The sequence below is a fragment of the Festucalex cinctus genome, chromosome 4 (genome assembly GCF_051991245.1).
Source record: "Festucalex cinctus isolate MCC-2025b chromosome 4, RoL_Fcin_1.0, whole genome shotgun sequence".
Taxonomy (NCBI): Eukaryota; Metazoa; Chordata; class Actinopteri; order Syngnathiformes; family Syngnathidae; genus Festucalex; species Festucalex cinctus.
This window is the reverse complement of record NC_135414.1, coordinates 20,541,094-20,560,114: the sequence shown is the minus strand read 5'-3', so window position 1 is coordinate 20,560,114 and position 19,021 is coordinate 20,541,094. Positions and strand designations below refer to the sequence as shown.

Sequence of the window (19,021 nt, the reverse complement as noted above, 5' to 3'; positions counted from 1 at the left end):
TCGATGGTTATCGTTACATATTCCCCCCTTTGTTTCCCTGGTACCTTCTGTGGTGGAATCACACACAAAATAGCCAAAGAAAAAGTGTAATAAACAACTTTTAGCTGCATGCTCGTTGATGTAAACGTTTTGCAAGGTGTATTTCTGAGATTTCGTTTGACATTAAAAAAAAAAAAAAAAAAAAAAAAGTATGATTGCCTCCCGTTGCTCCATTTTCGAACCCACTGATTGATTTCGTTCTCAAGCCAAGGGGTACGTACGCACACGAAAGCGTGAAATGGCGTCGCGCCACCGTGACCGAGGCTTCATTAATCATGGCCGCAGAGAGTGCTGATAGACGAGCGCCAGATCGGATCCCAGAACTTTCTCTGATCCGACACCAGGTCTGTGTTTGCCTCCAGATGTTGTGGCCCTCCTGCACTGACTGAGTGAGAGAGTGAGTGAGTGAGAGAGAGAGAGGGAGAGAGAGAGAGAGAGAGAGCGAGAGAGAGAGAGAGCGAGAGAGAGAGAGAGAGAGAGAGAGAGAGAGAGAGAGAGCGAGAGAGAGAGAGCGAGAGCGAGAGAGAGAGGGGAGAAATGCACAAATTTCTTCAGATTCATTTTCATCCATGCACAATTTTTGTATTGGATATTCGTATTCGGTATGACGTACCTATGGAAAGTGCAGAATGAGACAGTCCTACAGCGCCATCTGTTGAGACGTTTTGTACTTTATAATCCAGGGTGGTCAAAATTTTTATCAAGGACCTCATTTTTATTTTCTAACAGACTGATGGGGCGAGGTTATTTGAAGATTTATTTATTTATTTTTTAATAATAATTGGTGTTCCGAACGGCCCCGTGTGTGTTTGTGAGATCCCACGTTGTGAAAGCACCCCTGAATGCCCGTGAAGCAGCGAAGTGTGACGAATGATTTTTTAAATATTTTTATTTTTATATTTAGGAACACACGACAGCGTATCAATAAAACAGCCATATGGAGGCAAAAGGAAAAGAAACACCCTACAAAATATAAAGCTCACACAAATCCAAGTGCTGTGACGAATGTGCTTCTCGGAATTTCCGGCATTTCTGACATTACCCACAATGCAACGCCGCATGTCAGTGCAAACAACCGCTTTTGCCTCTGATTAACGTATAACCTCCTCGGAAAATCATGCCAAAAAGTTGTTGTGCTGTTGGGTGCTCCAACCACAACATGATGGAAACGAAATTCTCATTTCATGTTTTTCCGACAAACCCTGAACGTCGAAGAAAGTGGGTAAACGCAGTCAACAGAGTGCATCCGGACGGTTCGGAATGGACGCCAACCAAGAACACAGTGCTTTGTAGCCAACACTTCCTCACTGGTAAGAATCGTTTTTGAGTGTGAATGGCGTTTACTTGCCTATTAATAAATAAGCATTTACGGTACACTGCTGGAGAAGCATCGATATTTTGAATGGCTTTTTTTTCTAGAAAATTGTGCTTTATTTAATTTGATATTTAATCAACTGAATTGTTTTATTGAGAAACATGTTTCACAAACATGTTGCCATCACTAAGCTCATTATTTATAAAAAGGCGTTTGTTTAATCTTGATATTGACACGTTTATTTACCTTATTAATAGTTGCATTTTCCTCTCATTTAAGGTTGAATACTATATGTTAAAATAAACTTGCCTAAATTCAGCCTTTTTTTTTCTTTTGGGTCCTTATTTTCATAACGATATGAGTAATCTGTTCTATAGTAATATCTAACTTAATTCATTTATATTCAATTGCTTTCTGTTTTCAGGGAGACCAAATAAAGACCCTGCACATCCTGACTTCATTCCGTCCATCTTCAAGCATATCCAAACGTATCCAAAGTTATCAGCATCAAAATTCCAGAAATTCCCTGTTGCTAATAGAGGAAAAATTCTCATCCGTACACCAACACAGTCCAAAAAGAGGAGGGTACATCAAGGCAGCCATCAGACACCAACAGTAGTTCCGTGCCCTTCATCTCCTAAATTCAAAGGTGTGTGCCTCCACTGTGGAGGGAAATGATAATAAGTGTAAAGTTTCCTCTGGTGTTCCTGAAAACGTTTTTATTATAGGTGACATTTATGAAAGCCACTAAAATAGCCGAGAAGTTGGGGTTGGAGACTTTTTTTTTTTATAATATTGGTAAAGTTGAGGCCAGATCTGCCCTTTGAATATGTCGGCTATGCTACGGATGTCTCAACAAGTCAGGCATGCAAGTGAGGTCTTCTGGAGGTGCATCCAACTAGTGTCGACCAAACTTGACTTGATAATTAAAGTGTACCTCCGGAGTAACATTTCAAGGTATTGATGGGGAATTGAGGATTGTAAAGTTTGATAAATACCTGGTGTTCCCATTTTTGTGTCCGGTCTTGTATTTGCTAAAATAATTTGGCTTTTTAATTTTAATACTCGTTGCCATGTTTCAGGTGGATGTGACCTCACCTCATTGACAGGACGTCATTCGTACCCATTAGTTACTATTGAGTGAGACGCCAGATCGCTTGCCTATCTTTCTTTGTAGTTTGTTGCTCATTTATTTTCTTGCTGTTCTTTGAAGTTTCATGTTGAGTTTTGGTAGTTGAACAAATACAAAGTTTTGAAACCAATGTGTAGCTTCCATCAAAGGCAACACTCAATTATGTCTGTTAAAACCAAAGAATGAAGCTGAGCCTTGATTGAACTGGAATGGAGTAGTACAATCAATAATCATGTTTATTAATCATGATCTCAGTATCAATCAAAGTTACCAATATATTTTATACAATCACCCATAATTACTTAACGTGCAATGTAAAAATAAACCAAATATTTGAAAGAATTCATATCAAAGTCACAACCTGAGACTTAACTGAGGAAATCTTAACTTTACCAAAACTATGTTTTTGTTTTCTTGCGTTTTGCAGATGTCGGTGACTATCTTCGCCCTGAGCAGCAGGAGCCAGAAACCCTTTACATTAAACAGGAAGAGGAACCAGAGCCCACACCCAATAAAGAGGAAGAACAGGAATTTAATACCACCAAGTCGCCTTTCAAAGATGAAGAGCAGGAAGTTGATATCAACGAGTTTCCTGTGAATTTTGTCATTGTGAAGGTTGAAGAAGGTGATGGCGACCTTTGTGGCCGATCCCAAGCAGATGATCGCTTAGCTGCACTAACAGCGAGTGACAAGATAACTTCACACTCTGACAGAGACGCTGTTGATGATGATGATGATCATTATTATGATAATGAGAAGGAGGATATGACATATCACCCTCGCGGAAAAGATGTGAAACATTCTGAGTGTGACAAAACATTTTCCAGCATGCCGTCATTGAATAGACACACAAGAACACACACTGGAGAGAAACCCTTTGTCTGCTCAAATTGTGGTAAAAGATCTACAAGGACTGGAGGGAAACCTTTTGCCTGCTCATTTTGTGGGAAAAGATTCACAACTACAGGAAAACCGTTTGCCTGCTCAGTTTGTGGTAAAAGATTCCGTCACAGGACCAATTTTACAATTCACATGCGTAAACACATTAGAGAGAAGCCCTACCTCTGCTCAGTTTGTGGCAAAAGATTCTCTCAAAAGAGATACTTAACAAGACACAAGACAACACACACTGGAGATAAACCATTTGCTTGCGTGTTTTGTGGTAAATGTTTTGCTAGAAACGCATATTTAACAACACACACAAGATTACACACTGGAGAGAAACCATACAATTGCAGTGTGTGTGATAAAAGATTTTTTCAGAAATATCAAGTTAACAGACACAAATGTGCTGGTGACAGAAGAAAATTGGTTCATGAAGCTGCAGAATAAACAAAGATGAGCTTGTGTTGACAATTATTGACTCATTCTATACCCCTTAATCACTGTGCAGTGGGCCCCGCCCTTAAAGGTGTACAGTCGATCTTCAATGTAATTATTCCTAATCCAAGCGTAGCCATTGAGCACAAAAAAAAAAAAAAAGAGTGCCCAATTTGACAGTAATCCAGTTTACCAAGGTCGCATGACTTAAAAAACAAAACAAAAAAACTGGTGAGCCAAAATGGTTGTTAGCTGAGCTGTCAGGCACTGTTTATTTATTTTTATTATTACTGTATTATTTTCAGTCAAAAAGTGACAAAATGGCTGCCCCCTGAAATTGACATTGGTGTGCAATTCAAATGCTACAAACGATGTATTATCTTTATTCATAACCAACAATTGACTAGCAGTGCTAATTTTACAATAGCTTATTTACAAGCTGATAGCTCCACAAGTTTGCTGTTGATTCCTGGCAACAAGCAAATGTTTTCACATTTAGTCTTCTCATTGTACATCCAGTTCACAACATGTCAAAAATAATTGTATTGATGTTTGGAAGGAAGTTTGACTTTTGTTTTTTTTCAATTATTATTATTATTATTATTATTTTACTACAAATAAGATTAAAGAAGTGTAGCATGTGGTTCTGATTAATTTATCATATTGGCGAAATTCCACATACACAAGTGTAAATTTATAGGACAACTACATCCTTTTTTTTACTTTCATTAACGAAATTAAGTTTTATATATATTCATTTACTGTGGGAACAGATTAGCAAAAAAAAAAAAAAAAAAAAGGGAAAATAAATAAATATAACACCCTGGCACCAGAGAGGCTGCGTAGTCATCGATACAATTCCACAATGTTGTTAGTAGTATTTTTTTATTTATTTTTTTAAGCATGTACTATACGAAGAAGGCAAATTTATGAAATAATAACAGATGTTTGTCCACGTGGTGTTTCCGTAGACCGTCCGGTTAGCTCAGCCCATCTTCTCCTTACGGTTTTTGCAACCACACCACCTCGGTAAATAATTATTTCAGAATTACTGAAAGGACTGAAGCATCCGTCACTAATGTCCTAAGACATCATTCGTGTCCGAATATACTTTACTGGATGCACGTTAAAGCTTCCCGAGCTACCTTAGCTTTGCTTGCTAACCGCTAACAAAGAGCGTGAGACACTTTTGGAGCAACACATCGCTCAGCAGAGATCATCTGTGAGTGTAAAGTGATGCGTCTAATGTGTGAAAATGTGTGCAAAGACTGTTAAAGACGAAGAGTTCGAGGAGGACATATCGCAGACAAAGGAACGTCAAAGCAGAGGAGGTTTGTTCACTTTTTATTCATACATTTTTTTAGTCACTGGTGTCCCTGTGTTCGTCTGACGAACATGCAATGTTGCCATACTTTGACAAAATAACTTGGATTTACTGATTACTGGATTTTAAAATTAACTTCGTCATTATACTGGTCACCTGATTCAATAACTTTTTTTTTTTCATGTAAAATGAAGTATTTTGTTGCCTAACATATTAACTGTTAATTCTTTTATTTTTATTTTAATGGCAAAATGGAGCACTTAAATGATTATTATTGATAAATATAACCATTTTGAAGACACGGTTTGTTTATTTTTACATTCTTAATAATGAATAGATTGATCAATACCTTTCTATTCTTCCACAGGCCAGTTCCGAATCGCTGTATCATATTTTACACAACCATGGATTTAATAAATTGCTGAAAAATTAGGCAGCAATTCCAAATTAAACACAGGCTTCGACCAAACGTATCAATCGAACGTGGATACCAGAACTCGCAAGATAACCCAGCTGAGAGCCAACATGAGACTTGTTTGTCTTTTTGTGTCCTACAGACTTCAGTGAAGGAGATCTTCATCCTGGGTTCCCCCACGTTGAAGAGGAGGAGCCAGAGCTTGCTCATACCAAAAAGGGAGGGTCACTCGAATCCTCTTGTACGAAAGAGGAAGAGCAGGATGACAGTATCACCAAGTTTCCATCACCATACATCATTGTCAAGGTTGAAGAAGGCGATGGAGAGTATTGCGGAGGATCACAATCAGACGGCCTCTTAACTCCACTCTCAGATAATGATGACAACATAACATTCCATGCTTCTAATGGTGGTGATGACACACACCGCAAAGGTGATATGACATGTTGCACTGACAGCAAACGTGTTCAGTGTTCTCACTGTGACAAAACCTTTCGCAAAAAGTCCTTGTTGAAAACACACACAAGAACGCACACTGGAGAAAAACCTTTTACCTGCTTACTTTGTGGTAAAAGATTCTCTTTAAAGACTAATTTAACAACACACACAAGGACACACACAGGAGAAAAACCTTTTTCCTGCTCAGACTGTGGGAAACGATTCTCAACAAAGACACATTTAACAAGACACACAAAAACACACACTGGAGATAAACCGTTTGCTTGTTCCATTTGTGACCAGAGATTCTCTTTAAAGACAAATTTAACGAGGCACTCAAGAAGACATGGAGAGAAATATTTTACATGCTCAGTTTGTGGTCAAATATTCATTCTGAATGGAGATTTAATAATTCACAGCAGAACACACTGTGGAGAAAATGTTTTTATCTGCTCAGTTTGTGGTAAAAGATTCTCCAGACAGGCAAGTTTAAATAGACATGCAAGAACACACATCGGAGAAAAACCATTTGCCTGCTTAGTTTGTGATAAAAGATTCACTCAGAAGGCAGATTTAAGGATACACACAAGAACACACACCGGAGAAAAACCTTTTGCCTGCCCCATTTGTGGTAAAAGAGTCTCTGGAAAGTCAGGTTTAATGATACACACAAGAACACATACTGGAGAAAAACCTTTTGCCTGTCCCATTTGTGGTAAAAGGTTTTCTGGAAAGTCAGGTTTAATGATACATACAGGAACACACACTGGAGAGAAACCTTTTGCCTGCTCAGTTTGTGATAAAAGATTTTCTTTAAAGACACGTTTAACATCACACACAAGAATACACACTGGAGAGAAACCTTTTGCCTGCTCAGTTTGCGGTCAAGGATTCTCTAGAAAATCAAATTTAACAACGCACAAAAAAACACACTCGTGAATAAATTTTGCCTACTCAGTTTGTGGTCAAAGATTCACTAGAAATGCACATGTAACTACTCACACAAGAGCAAATGCTGGTGTTAACCATTCATTTGTGGTATATGTGATTATCTTTAGACAGTGGAATATATCATTGATCAAACATGGAGAAATTCTGAAAGCGAATTGAAGTTGTCATTTCCAAATGTCTGTGGAGCTCTAGGAAAATTTAAAATGATTTATAAATCAGAAGTTGTTTAATAAAAGGAACATACATCATCTTATAAGCAGAGAGCCACTGTGATCTGAAAGTTTCACAAGTGTAAATGAAAAGACTGAATCATAATCTTGTTGAAGCTGCACTCATTTTTGTTAAGGAATTTTAGATGTCTCATATGATTTTCAACAAAATAATAAATGTGAATATTTTTCTAAAGTATTTGTATTTTTTTGCCCCAAAACATTGATTAAAAAAAAAAAAAGATTAGAGTTGCAACAAATATACTGGTTCGACCCAATTTGGATCAAATTGGGGATAATGTGGCCTACGAATTGAGTCTCTTATTTGGACCATTTAAACCCCTGGAAAGTTGATGGTTACTCAAGATCCGTCTGGAATGATAGTGCTGTACCTTCCATTGGAGATACGACTACTTTTCATTGCAATATGGCAGTACGATGCTGACTGGTCGACACACATTTCATATTCTTCCATTCAATATGGCCAAATGTGCTGGATAATGAGGCATATTTTCAGTTGCCTGTGAATGACAGATCTTTTATTTTGAAAACCGGATATTGTTTTGACGTATACCTCATACCGTGGTCATATAAACAAGAGCTCCCGGAGCCTAAACCCGCTCGAATGTGTCGCGAATATCCAACTTCAAACTATATTCAGCTCGATTGATAATTCTTCCCCTGCGTCCACACTGTTGGCCAAACTAATATATCATTAATCTTCGTGTCCGGATAAACTCGTTCTGAAGCAAGTTTAGCCTAGCTTGACTTTGCTTGCTAGCTGCTAACAAAGAAACGCGTTGCTTATCAAGTTCAACACATCAGTGCAAGCAGTGATCAAGTGAGAGCGTAAACTGTTGGGACAGGCTCGTGGAAATGTGTGAAAGAAGAAGAGTACGAGGAGGAAATTTCTCGGACAAAAGAGGAGAGCGAGCAACAACGTCAACTGGACTCCTGAACGCTAAAGCTAATCCTATGCTTCACGATGAGCCACACAAACCAGGTTTGTCTACTTCCCGCTCTTAAATGTTTAGCAAATACTGTACTTCCTATGCAGAGCAATATTTATGTCTTGAAGCCGAACATCCGGGCACTGTATGGCATCACATAAATAGCTACGTAATCTGAGTTGTAACATGAGACTTGACTGAGCAAAGCTTGACTACCAAACTACGTGTTTGTATCCTTGTGTCCTGCAGATGTCAGTGAAGAAAATCATGCTGAGCAGCCCGAGTCTCCTCACAATAAAAAAGAAAATGTGCCAGCACTTGCTCAAATTAAAGAAGATGACGATCCAGAGATTCTCCAGATTAAAGTGGAAGAGGAGGAGGAGACTGATATCTTCAAGTTCACATTTACTGGCGTCCCTTTGAAGAGTGAAGCTGGAGAAGATCAGCATGAGCCTCCAACCAGCAGCTCAAGTCAACACATGGCAATAGAAGGTGACGAAGAGCACCGTGGAGGATCACAGCCAGATGGCCTCTTAGCTCCACTGTCAGATGGTGAGGAAGTAACGTCACAATCTTCTGGCACTGATGCTGATGATGAACACTCAAAAGGTGATATGACAGGCCACACTGTCAACAAACGTGTGAAATGTTCTCAGTGTGACAACACTTTTTTCAACAAGTCATCATTGAAAAGACACATTACTACACACACCGGAGAAAAACCTTTTGTCTGTTCAGTTTGCGGTAAAAGATTTCGGATAAAGGGAGATTTAAGAATACATGTACGAATACACACCGGAGAGAGACCATTTGCCTGTTCGGTTTGTGGTAAAGGGTTCACGCAGAAGGGACATTTAAGATCACACATAAGAACACACACTGGAGAGAAACCCTTTGCCTGTTCATTCTGCAACGTAAGCTTCAGTCAACGGTCATCATTGGGCCCACACATGAGAACGCACACTGGGGAAAAACCCTATTCCTGCTCAGTTTGTGGTAAAAGTTTCTCTCTACATGTCAATTTGGTAAGACACAGAAGAAGACACTGTGGTGAGAAAGCATTTAGTTGCAGCGTGTGTGATGAAAAATTCTCTCTTAAGTCGGAGATGAACAAACACGCGTGTGCTGGTGAGAAGAGCAGCGGTTAGTGAAGCTGCAGGACATTAAGTCAAATATGAAGTATGATGACTTTCTCACAAAATGTCTCATTTTACTTTTTTTTTTAAATTGAGTGCCATCAATAATTGTTGTCTTAACTTCACCTCTATGATCTAGCAATCAACGAGAGACTACATCCATTCCTAAATGTTTTGTCACAAAAGAAATAATATTCCTCGTTATTATCATCCCTCAATGGGAAATTCTACTTGCAGTATATTTTGTGTTACACATAGTACATAGAAGATGATCACAATCTTTCCATCTACTACTTGCATTTTTAGATTCTTGCCTGCACTGGGATTCAAACTTGTGCAGCTCCAAACCTATTTTAGACATGCTGCAATGTACTGTCATACATATATATATATATATATATATATATATATATATATATATATATATATATATATATATATATATATATATATATATGTATAACCCCCCCCAACAAAGGTGAGCCACTGCCGCCCCAATACAGCCAACTATATTTGTGATTCACCTTTCACATCCCAATACTTTTTAAGCAAGCGATTATTTTTCTTTCTTTCTTTCTTTCTTTCTTTCTTTCTTTCTTTCTTTCTTTCTTTCTTTCTTTCTTTCTTTCTTTCTTTCTTTTTTAAATTTTGTTAACAGTGCAGGCAAGTCTGAATTTGGAGTAGCGAGCCTTCAGTGTAGTTATGGTTTGTGCCACAATATACGGGGCAGCACTGACCTTGAGACAAAGAAGCATCAGACAGACCCCAAAACAGAATATTTGCCTGTAAGGAAACTACTGTGTGGTTTTGTTGAACATTTTGGTGTTTTAATAAACAATGTTTAATTTGTTGTTGTTGAAAGTGATACTGTTTTTTTTTCTGTTGACCCATATAAGGCATTTTCTATAACATGTTAGCACAAAGCAAGCAGACGTCATTAGACAAATCTAGTTTGCGAAATATTTTGATGCTTACCTATACAATGTTTAATTCTCAAGTTTTATGTGTCAGTTTTACAGTTAACCTCAGGCTGGGAGTGAAAAATAAACAGCTTGAAGCAAGCATGCTAAGCCTCTTATTTGGAGAAGTGTACCCCAGACACGTGCACTGTTTATAAGCATGTGCATGTACATCGACACTACAAAATATATTTTCTATACATTGTATGCTTTTTGTGTTCACAAAAGGAAGGTACCATGGCAAGGTCTGAGAACATTAACTACCTGCTTTACAACCGCCAAAACAAACGTGTGCAGAACCCAAGAGACCATGTAAACACATTTCCTTTTTATATTTTTATGTTGCATATTACATTAACAAACACAAGTGGCCCCTCAAGCAATGCATACTCTGATCACATTGTAACTGAACTGAATCAACAGGCAAGACCTTTAGTCATTAAAAATAACTGGTTAAACTTTTATCATGGTTAAAATTGAAACATAAACCGGAACTAATGTGACTTAGTTAAGAAGAAGAAACACATATTACAAATTTGATGAATTATTTTTGATGACTTGCATTTTATTCAGATTTAAGTATACATTGAGTGAACCCTCTGTAATTTACACCCCCTTAATTTGTACTTACCGACAGATGCCACAAGGCGGCAGCAAAGCACTACTGTAGTCTAAATGAAGCTACTTAATTTGGTTCCATATAGCACCTTGGGAAGAAAAAAAAAGCACCACTTGTGTTTTTATTGCTTTGACCTGAGCACGAAACGGCAAACAGGTGTTAAAAAATTAAAAATAAAAATAATAAAAAATAAATAAACCACACAGATAGAATAGGCTGTAAAAAAGAAGAAAAAAAATACACAAATGCCGAAAGGTAAATATGATCATTGTGCACTTTTCCATATTGCCATAGACACACTACATTTTCTGTTAAAAAATAAATAAATAAATGCAGACTATTTACAATCTTGCAGCTTTATTGACTGCTGCTCTTCTCACCAGCACATTTATGTTTGTTCATCTGGTACTTATAAGAGAACTGTTCATCACACACACTGCAACTAAACGGCTTCTCCCCAGTGTGGGTTCTTTTGTGTGTTGTCAAATTGCGACTTTGAGCAAATCTTTTACCACAAACGGAGCAAGAATATGGCTTCTCCCCAGTGTGTGTCCTCATGTGCAGCACCAATCCAGAACGTTCACTGAAATTTAAGTTGCAGACCGAGCAGGCAAAAGGTTTCTCTCCTGTGTGCGTTCTTGTGTGTATGTTCAAATGTGCCTTACGAGCAAATCTTTTACTACATAATGAGCAGGCAAAAGGTTTCTCGCCCGTGTGCGTTCTTATGTGAACAATCAAGGGTCCCTTACGTGCAAATCTTTTTGCACAAATTAGGCAGGCAAAAGGTTTCTCTCCGGTGTGCGTTCTTGTGTGTGTAATTAAATTGCAACGCCTCCGGAAACTTAATGGGCAGAATGAGCAGGCAAAAGGTTTACTTTCTGCCTTCTGTCTTTTGCCACATTCTGAGTAACTTAATTGTTTCTCCCCAGGGTGTGTTCCCATGTGTATTTTCAACGATGACTTGTTGGGAAAAGTTTTGTCATACTGAGAACATTTCACCCATTGTTCGTCAGCGTGACATGTTATATCACCTTTTGAGTGTTCATCATCTTCAGTGTCAGAAGAGTGTGAGGTTGTGTTGTCACTATCTGAAAGTGGAGCCGAGAGGTTGTCTGCTTGTGATCCTCCACATTGGTCTTCATCACACTCGTTTTTGTACTCATCTTCAATCTTGACGATGACACAAGTGAAAGGCAACTCGTTGATATCAGCCTCCTCGTCTTCCTCTTTAATGTGGGGAGGCTCTGTCTCTTGCTGCTCCACCCTGGAGCTCCACTCCTGCTGCTTAGAATGACGATCTCCTTCACTGATGTCTGCAAATCACAAGACAAACGTAGCGTGGCGTGTTTTTGTTTTGTTTTTTAGAGTACAATTTGTATGTAAGGTAGTTCAAAGTGTTTCGCAGCTGCATACAATTTCAAGACGGTAGATAATCAATTCAATAACCACAAGTACAAAGTCGGCTGCATGCTAAATAGTTTAGCCCGATCTTTACCTCCCAATCGATTCAGAACAAACCTGCTCTGTTCAACACATCTTGAAGCTTCTTGAAAACAGCGTCCTGTTGGCATTGTGGATCGTTGTCCTCTTCTGTTGCACCAATTTCGTCCTCCTCTTTCACACGTTTTGCACACATTATCACACGATAATCACAAGACTTGACACTCACAATTGATCTCTGCTTAACGATGTGTCGATTATAACCGCGTCTCTTTTTAGCGGCTAGCAAGCTAAGCTAAGCAAGCTCGAGAATATTCAACGTCACCGAGACGCGTTTTTCCAGAAACGAAAATGCCATTGAAGTCGTAATGCAATGTTCTCTGTCAAGGATTCAGTAGTCCAGTACTAATTTAAGAAAATAAAAAAATAGCGAAGCTCGTTAAGTTACACAAACGGAAGTAAATCTGCGGCGGAAGTAGTACAGCAAATTCACTGTAACATCCGGAAGAAGAAGAAACCCACGCACTAGGCAGGCAAAATTGCAACATTCAATCTCTAAATAAGCACGGATTCGAATCCCGAACCTTAGAACGTGACTTGAATACTGTACCAGAAATAAAGTTAACAAAGGACTAATAAATGATAAAGGTGGGGTGTGTGAATTTTGATTGACCTTTGAAATAATATTTAATATATTTAATAGGCAAGGCACAGCTTTATTTATATAGGGCATTTCATACACAACTTATGTGCTTTACATTGTTAAAATGGCATGAACAACATTTATAAAGAGTAAAAGACATGTAAAGTAAGAAGTATCTTACTAAAATAATTTTGGAAAATTTTATTTTAATAATGCTTCTCTTAATCATATGGGGGTGGGAGCATAGTTTTTAACCAGGATTTGAAAGCATTTACACTTTGCGCTGACTTCAATTCTTTTGGATGCTTATTCCAGTTGTGTGCAGCGTGACAGCTAAACGCTGCTTCACCATGCTTGCTTTGAACTCTGTGCTCCACTAATTGAACCAAATCTTAACCAAATAAATCAACTCAATTTAATATTGCATTTTATTCACAATTACACATACACTTTGTTTCATCCGCTTCTTTAAAGCTTCATTGACTGCTGCTCTTCTCGCCAGAACACTTGTGTCTCTTAACCTGATCCTTACGAGTAAATCTTTTCTCACACACACTGCAACTGAATGGCTTCTCACCAGTGTGTATTCTTGTATGTGATGTCAAGTGTACTCTTTGAGTGAATCTTTTACCACATACAGAGCAGCAAAAGTGCTTCTCTCCGGTGTGTGTCCTCTTGTGCTCAGTCAATCCAGAACGATCACTAAAAGTCATGTTGCAGACTGAGCAGGCAACAGTGTTCTCTCCACTGTGTGTTCTTTTGTGTCGCACTAAACTTGTCTTTGCCGAGAATCTTTTACTACAAACTAAACAGCAAAAAGGTTTTTCTCCAGAGTGCGTTCTCATGTGTTTGACCAATTTTGAACGTTCACTGAAACTGAAGGTGCAGATCGAGCAGGAAAAAGGTTTTTCACCAGTGTGTATACTTGTGTGCGTTCGTAAATGTCCTTTTATAGAGAATCTTTTACCACAAACTAAGCAAGCAAAGGGCCTCTCTCCAGTGTGTGTTCTGGTGTGTCTTCTTAAATGACCCTTTATCGAGAAGCTTTTGCCACATAGTGAGCAGGTAAAAGGTTTCTCCCCAGTGTGTATTCTCATGTGAGTTGTTAAACCACTCTTTTGAGTTACTCTCAGGCCACAAACTGAGCAGGAAAAAGGTTTTTCTCCATTGTGTATTCTTGTGTGCGCGTTCAAATTTCCCTTACTAGCAAATCTTTTACCGCAATCTGAACAGGTGAACGGTTTCTCTCCTTTATGACTTCGAAGGTGAACCTTCAAATTCCATTTTGAGCTAAATGTTTTCCCACACTGCATGCAATTCTCTTGTTTCTTGCCCGTGTGACGTGTTCCATCGCCATCCTCATCGTCAGTGTCAGGAGAGTGTGACGTCATGTCGTCACTTCCTGACAGTGGAGCTAGGAGGCTGTCTGCTTGGGATCCTCCACAGTTGTCTCCATCACCTTCAACATCATCATCATCCTCACTCTTCACAATGACAGTCAAGGGAAACTTGGTGATATCAGCCTCCTCCTCTTCCTCTTTAACACAAGGGGCTTCTGGCTCCTGCATCTCAAAACGAAGATATTCTTCACTGGTGTCTGCAGGAGACAAATAAACATACAAATGGGTTGACTTAAGTCAAAAACTTGCTCTGTCAATTCTAATGTGGTGACTTTGGTGTTGTGCATTATTGTTTATACATGTATTAGTTCATGTTTATCAGAAACATGTAGAATCATGAGGTTCAATAAGCACATTTCTGTGATTGGAAGTACAAAAATCAGCAAGGTCATTAGCATCTTTATAATATAACATCTATCAAGTGTAAAATTGTAAATGATGGTATTCATGTAAATGTAATCTCAGTGATTCATCACAAACACGCAGGGAACCCCCCACATGTCAATCAAGCTTGGCAGCGCTTTGGGAAATCCTTTTTTATTGTGGAATGTGGCAGCCATGTTTGGGCCATGTTACAATGCAAGAAAGGACCATTCCATTAAAACGGCCCCTAAAGTGACAGATACAGGTATTGTCAAAATTATACTAATTTGTCATTCTAAACCACCAAGGTAGCTGAGGCTTTGGTGGAGGAGGCAGGTGACTTCATTTTTACTCTGAAAGTTGATGGATTGGGACCTGTGACCCATCCGGATATGAAAATATATCAATTGTCCCACTGTGTTCAGAGTGATTCACTCATACCCAACCATTATGGAGATTGTGTAAGGAAATGCTAAAACAACAACAACAACAACAATTATGTGAAGCGTGATAGACTGTCACAATTATGAGTGACCCTTTTAGTGATTTTTAGTCTATAAAAATTGGTATTGATTGAGTGACTGATTCCCAACACAGCCGCTTTCAACCCAGTGACGTCATTCAGTCCCCAGATGTTCGATTTCACAAATGAGGTTTTAATTACAAATGAACGCATAAGTAATAAGTGAACAAATAAGATTAAGAAATGAACAAACCTGCTCTGTGTGGTTCCTCTTGATGCTTCTTGAAAACAGCGTCCAGTAAACATTGTCGCTCGTCCCACTCTTTTGTTCCAGAAAGTTCCTCCTTATATTCTTTCGTACTTTTTTTCACACATTTCCATTTGACATTCAGAACACTTTACACTCACAGTTGATCGCTGCTTACCGACGTGTTGATAACAAACACCGTCTCTTTGTTAGTTGCTAACAGGCTAAGCTCGACAAGCTTTAACCTGCAGCTCGGCGAGTTTACCCAGGCACAGCGAATTAAAAAACAAAACAAAAAATCAAACTATCTTTTACACTAGAGAAATTGTGACGTCTCGTACTGTACAATACTTAGTGAAGTGTACTGATGGAGACCAGGATTCCCAGATTTCGGAGGATAACTCGCGAAATCCAGGAAGTAATTTGAGTTTGTACCCAAGCGTGGTTGGTTATGGGCGAATGACGTCACTGAATATGTTCAGGCGGGTCTTGTAAAAACAAATCTTTGGAGTCGCGCTTTGAATCGTATTTACCACCAAATTGAAATACAATTGATTTTCCACATTAAAAACAGCTGATTCATGTTTATGATCATCAGCAAACTCTGCAGGAGCCTGATAATAATCCTCATTGAATCAGGTATGTTGGAGAATTGAAACCTCGAAAACATGCAAGAATCAGGCCCTCGAGGACCGGATCTTGACACATGTGCCTGCAGGCATCAGTGAATATCTTCAACCTGACCAGCAGGAGCCAGACTCGCCTCCCATTAAAGAAGAGGATATCACCGAGTTTCCATTGACAAACATTGTGAAAAGTGATGATGATGATGATGATGATAATTATGAAGGTGACGTTGAACACTGCAAGTGTCTTTTGCTGATGTCAATGTGACGGGTGAAGGAGATACGACTGCTTTATTTTAGACTTAGAGCCTCCCAGACAGTTATTTCCTCAACTTATGAGAAGATATACTGCGGAGAAAATCAGTAGTTTGTCCAAATGGTCTTGCCGTACAACTTCTGCAGCAGAAGTACTTGCGCAAACGTTTTTGTTTCTCCTCCAAATCCCATCATTCATTCATTAAAAAAATATATATCCTGAATTAGCGCTGATCTTACTAAGTCATCGATGCAGTACGTGTCATTACAATTTTACTGTTTGTAAAGAACACTGATCAAATCTTCGTGTGCAGATAAACTCGTCTCTGTGCACGTTGAAGCTTCACGAGCTAGCTTAGCTTAGCTTGCTAGCCGCTAACAAAGAGACGCGTTTGTGAGCAACACATTGCTCAGCAGACACCAAGAGTGTGTGTAAAGTATCGTATAAAAATGTCTGAAAGAAGGATAACGGAGAACGTGGAAGAATTTTCTGGAACAAAAGAGGACAACGAGAGACAATGTCAACTACTAGACGCTATTTTCAAGCAGCTTCGAGGTACATTACACAGAGCAGGTTTGTTTACTTCCTACGATCATTGTTTAGCAAGTACCTTCAATTACATCCGGGAACTATGTTAAGACAGATACATTTACATGAATAATGTTATTTACTTTCAATTTAAAATTATTAACACCACAAAGCAGTACTTGGACTTAATAATTACGAATGTTTCTAAGAGACATTGCTAAAAATGTTTTCACCAATGACACTGACTAAGCCACATACTTTTGTCTTCTTTTGTCCTGCAGATGTCAGTGAAGAAGATCTTCATCGTGAGCAGCAGGAGGCAAAGCCGCCCCACCACATCAAACAGGAAGAGGAGGAGGAGGCTGATATCACCAAGTTTCCATTAATTACTGTCATTGTGAAGAGTGAAGATGATGACGACCAAGGTCAGTTGTTACTGTTCCATTCCATTCAAGAACATTTTCAGACCATACATCCATTATCTCTACTGCTTATAAATTAATTAGAATAACCAGTAAAAATCAAACATTGCTTTTTTCCCCCCTTCTTCCGATGTCCTGCAGAGATCAGTGAAAAGTATCTTCCTCCTGAGCAACAGGGGCCACAGTCACCTCACGTTAAAGAGGAGGCGGAAGCCTCCCCCCACATAAGAGAGGAAGAGGAGCCAGATCCCCAACACAGTAAAGAGGAGGAAGTGCAAGGGACTTTACACATTAAAAAGGAAGTGGAGCTGGCTGATATCACCAAGTTGCCATCGAATGGTTTCCCTTTGAAGAATGAAGATGAAGATAAAGGACAAAGTGATGTGAACAGAGAGGGTGATTCTCCAAACTGCAGCTCAAATCAGCACATGACAACAGAATGTGATGGGGGATCTCAAGCAGAGCTCTTAACTCCACTGTCAGACAGTGATGACATAACGTCACACTCTTCTTACACTGATGATGATGATGATGATGATGATGATGATGATGATGATGATGATGAACACTCGAAAGGTGAAATGGCATGTCAAACTGACGAAAGAAACTGGGAATGTTCTCAGTGTGGGAAAACTTTGGCTTCAAAGTATGGCTTGAAAGGACACATGAAGTTGCACATGGGGGAAAAACCTTTTTCCTGCTCAGTTTGTGGCAAAAAATTCTCTACACGAGGCAATTTGAAAAGACACAAAAGTACGCACACTGGGCAGAAACCTTTTGCCTGCTCAGTTTGTGGTAAAAGAGTCACTAGAAAGACAAGTTTAGAAATGCACATTAGAAAACACACTGGGGAGAAACCTTTTGCCTGCTCAGTTTGTGATAAAATGTTCTATACGCAACAAACTTTAAAAAGACACAAACGAACACACAGTGGGGAGAAACCTTTTGTCTGCTCAGTTTGTGGTAAAGGCTTCTTTATAAAGGAACGTTTAATAACACACACAAGAACACATACTGGAGAGAAACCTTTTGCCTGTTCACTTTGCGATAAAAGATTCCATGTAAAGGCACACCTAAAAACGCACACAATAACTCACACTGAGGAGAAACCTTTTGTCTGCACAATCTGTGGTAAAAGATTCTCTAGAATTGGAAATTTAAAAATACACACAATAACTCACACTGGGGAGAAAGCTTTTGCCTGCTCAGTTTGTGGTAAAAGACTTTCTACGAAGGGATGTTTGAACAGACACATTACAACACACACAGAAGAGAAACCTTTTCCCTGTTCAGTTTGTGGAAAAAGCTTCTCTTTTGAGAGATATTTAATAAAGCATACAAAAACACACACAGGAAAGAAACTATTTTCTTGTTCAGTATGTGGGAAAAAATTCTCTGTAGAAAGGTATTTAAACAGGCATACCAAAATGCACACCGGAGAGAAAACATTTACTGGTTCATTGTGCAACTTGAGTTCAGGATCAGGACTGGATGAGCTGTGTCTTGAGCAACAGGAGCCTGAGCCCCTCCAACATTAAAGAGCAGCCAATGCTGTAGCTTAATCGGTATAACTGATTGGTGGCATCAGAGGTTCGACCCCTTTAAGAGCACACCTGTGAAGAGGGGGATTTTTGTCTTGTTTCTGTTAGCGAGGAAAGTAAGCAATTGTATTTTTGTTAAAGTAATACTTAGATTAATTTGGATTATTTTCAAAGCGAGAAATGTTGTGTTTGTTGTTTTGGGGTTGGTTTTTCCATAAGTCCTTTTGCTAAGATAATAATTCATGGCAAAACTTTTTTGTGAATAAATCATTTTCAGTGCACAAG

At 38.9% G+C, this 19,021-nt stretch overlaps 5 protein-coding genes across 8 annotated transcripts; 3 read left to right on the top strand and 2 right to left on the bottom strand.

Moving 5' to 3' along the window:
• Positions 1-1,060: 1,060 nt before the first annotated feature.
• LOC144017022 (uncharacterized) lies at positions 1,061-7,230 on the top strand. Its single transcript, XM_077518267.1, has 4 exons — positions 1,061-1,349; positions 1,779-2,003; positions 2,914-3,758; positions 6,050-7,230. Exons 1-4 carry the CDS (start codon positions 1,157-1,159, stop codon positions 6,920-6,922), a joined length of 2,136 nt encoding a protein of 711 aa, XP_077374393.1. The 5' UTR covers positions 1,061-1,156; the 3' UTR covers positions 6,923-7,230.
• Positions 7,231-7,724: 494 nt separating this feature from the next.
• LOC144017087 (uncharacterized) lies at positions 7,725-9,640 on the top strand. Its single transcript, XM_077518333.1, has 2 exons — positions 7,725-8,146; positions 8,343-9,640. Exons 1-2 carry the CDS (start codon positions 8,020-8,022, stop codon positions 9,239-9,241), a joined length of 1,026 nt encoding a protein of 341 aa, XP_077374459.1. The 5' UTR covers positions 7,725-8,019; the 3' UTR covers positions 9,242-9,640.
• A 1,513-nt stretch (positions 9,641-11,153) lies between these two features.
• On the bottom strand, positions 11,154-12,746 carry LOC144017740 (uncharacterized). 2 transcript variants are annotated; one of them, XM_077519623.1, is made up of 2 exons: positions 12,303-12,746; positions 11,154-12,120 (listed from the first exon to the last, which is right to left on the bottom strand). In XM_077519623.1, exons 1-2 carry the CDS (start codon positions 12,376-12,378, stop codon positions 11,165-11,167), a joined length of 1,032 nt encoding a protein of 343 aa, XP_077375749.1. In that variant the 5' UTR covers positions 12,379-12,746; the 3' UTR covers positions 11,154-11,164. The 2 variants fall into 2 exon arrangements, with proteins under 2 accessions (XP_077375749.1, XP_077375748.1); XM_077519622.1 differs by having other exon boundaries at positions 12,326-12,746.
• A 246-nt stretch (positions 12,747-12,992) lies between these two features.
• On the bottom strand, positions 12,993-15,780 carry LOC144017738 (uncharacterized). Its single transcript, XM_077519620.1, has 2 exons — positions 15,370-15,780; positions 12,993-14,487 (listed from the first exon to the last, which is right to left on the bottom strand). Exon 2 carries the CDS (start codon positions 14,456-14,458, stop codon positions 13,367-13,369), a length of 1,092 nt encoding a protein of 363 aa, XP_077375746.1. The 5' UTR covers positions 14,459-14,487; positions 15,370-15,780; the 3' UTR covers positions 12,993-13,366.
• A 139-nt stretch (positions 15,781-15,919) lies between these two features.
• On the top strand, positions 15,920-19,020 carry LOC144017732 (uncharacterized). 3 transcript variants are annotated; one of them, XM_077519613.1, is made up of 3 exons: positions 15,920-16,002; positions 17,055-17,198; positions 17,337-19,020. In XM_077519613.1, the coding sequence occupies exons 1-3, from the start codon at positions 15,945-15,947 to the stop codon at positions 18,731-18,733; spliced, it is 1,599 nt and encodes a 532-aa protein (XP_077375739.1). In that variant the 5' UTR covers positions 15,920-15,944; the 3' UTR covers positions 18,734-19,020. The 3 variants fall into 3 exon arrangements, with proteins under 3 accessions (XP_077375739.1, XP_077375737.1, XP_077375736.1); XM_077519611.1 differs by lacking the exon at positions 15,920-16,002 and adding an exon at positions 16,234-16,800; XM_077519610.1 differs by lacking the exon at positions 15,920-16,002 and adding an exon at positions 16,237-16,818.
• The last annotated feature ends 1 nt before the right edge of the window (position 19,021 follows it).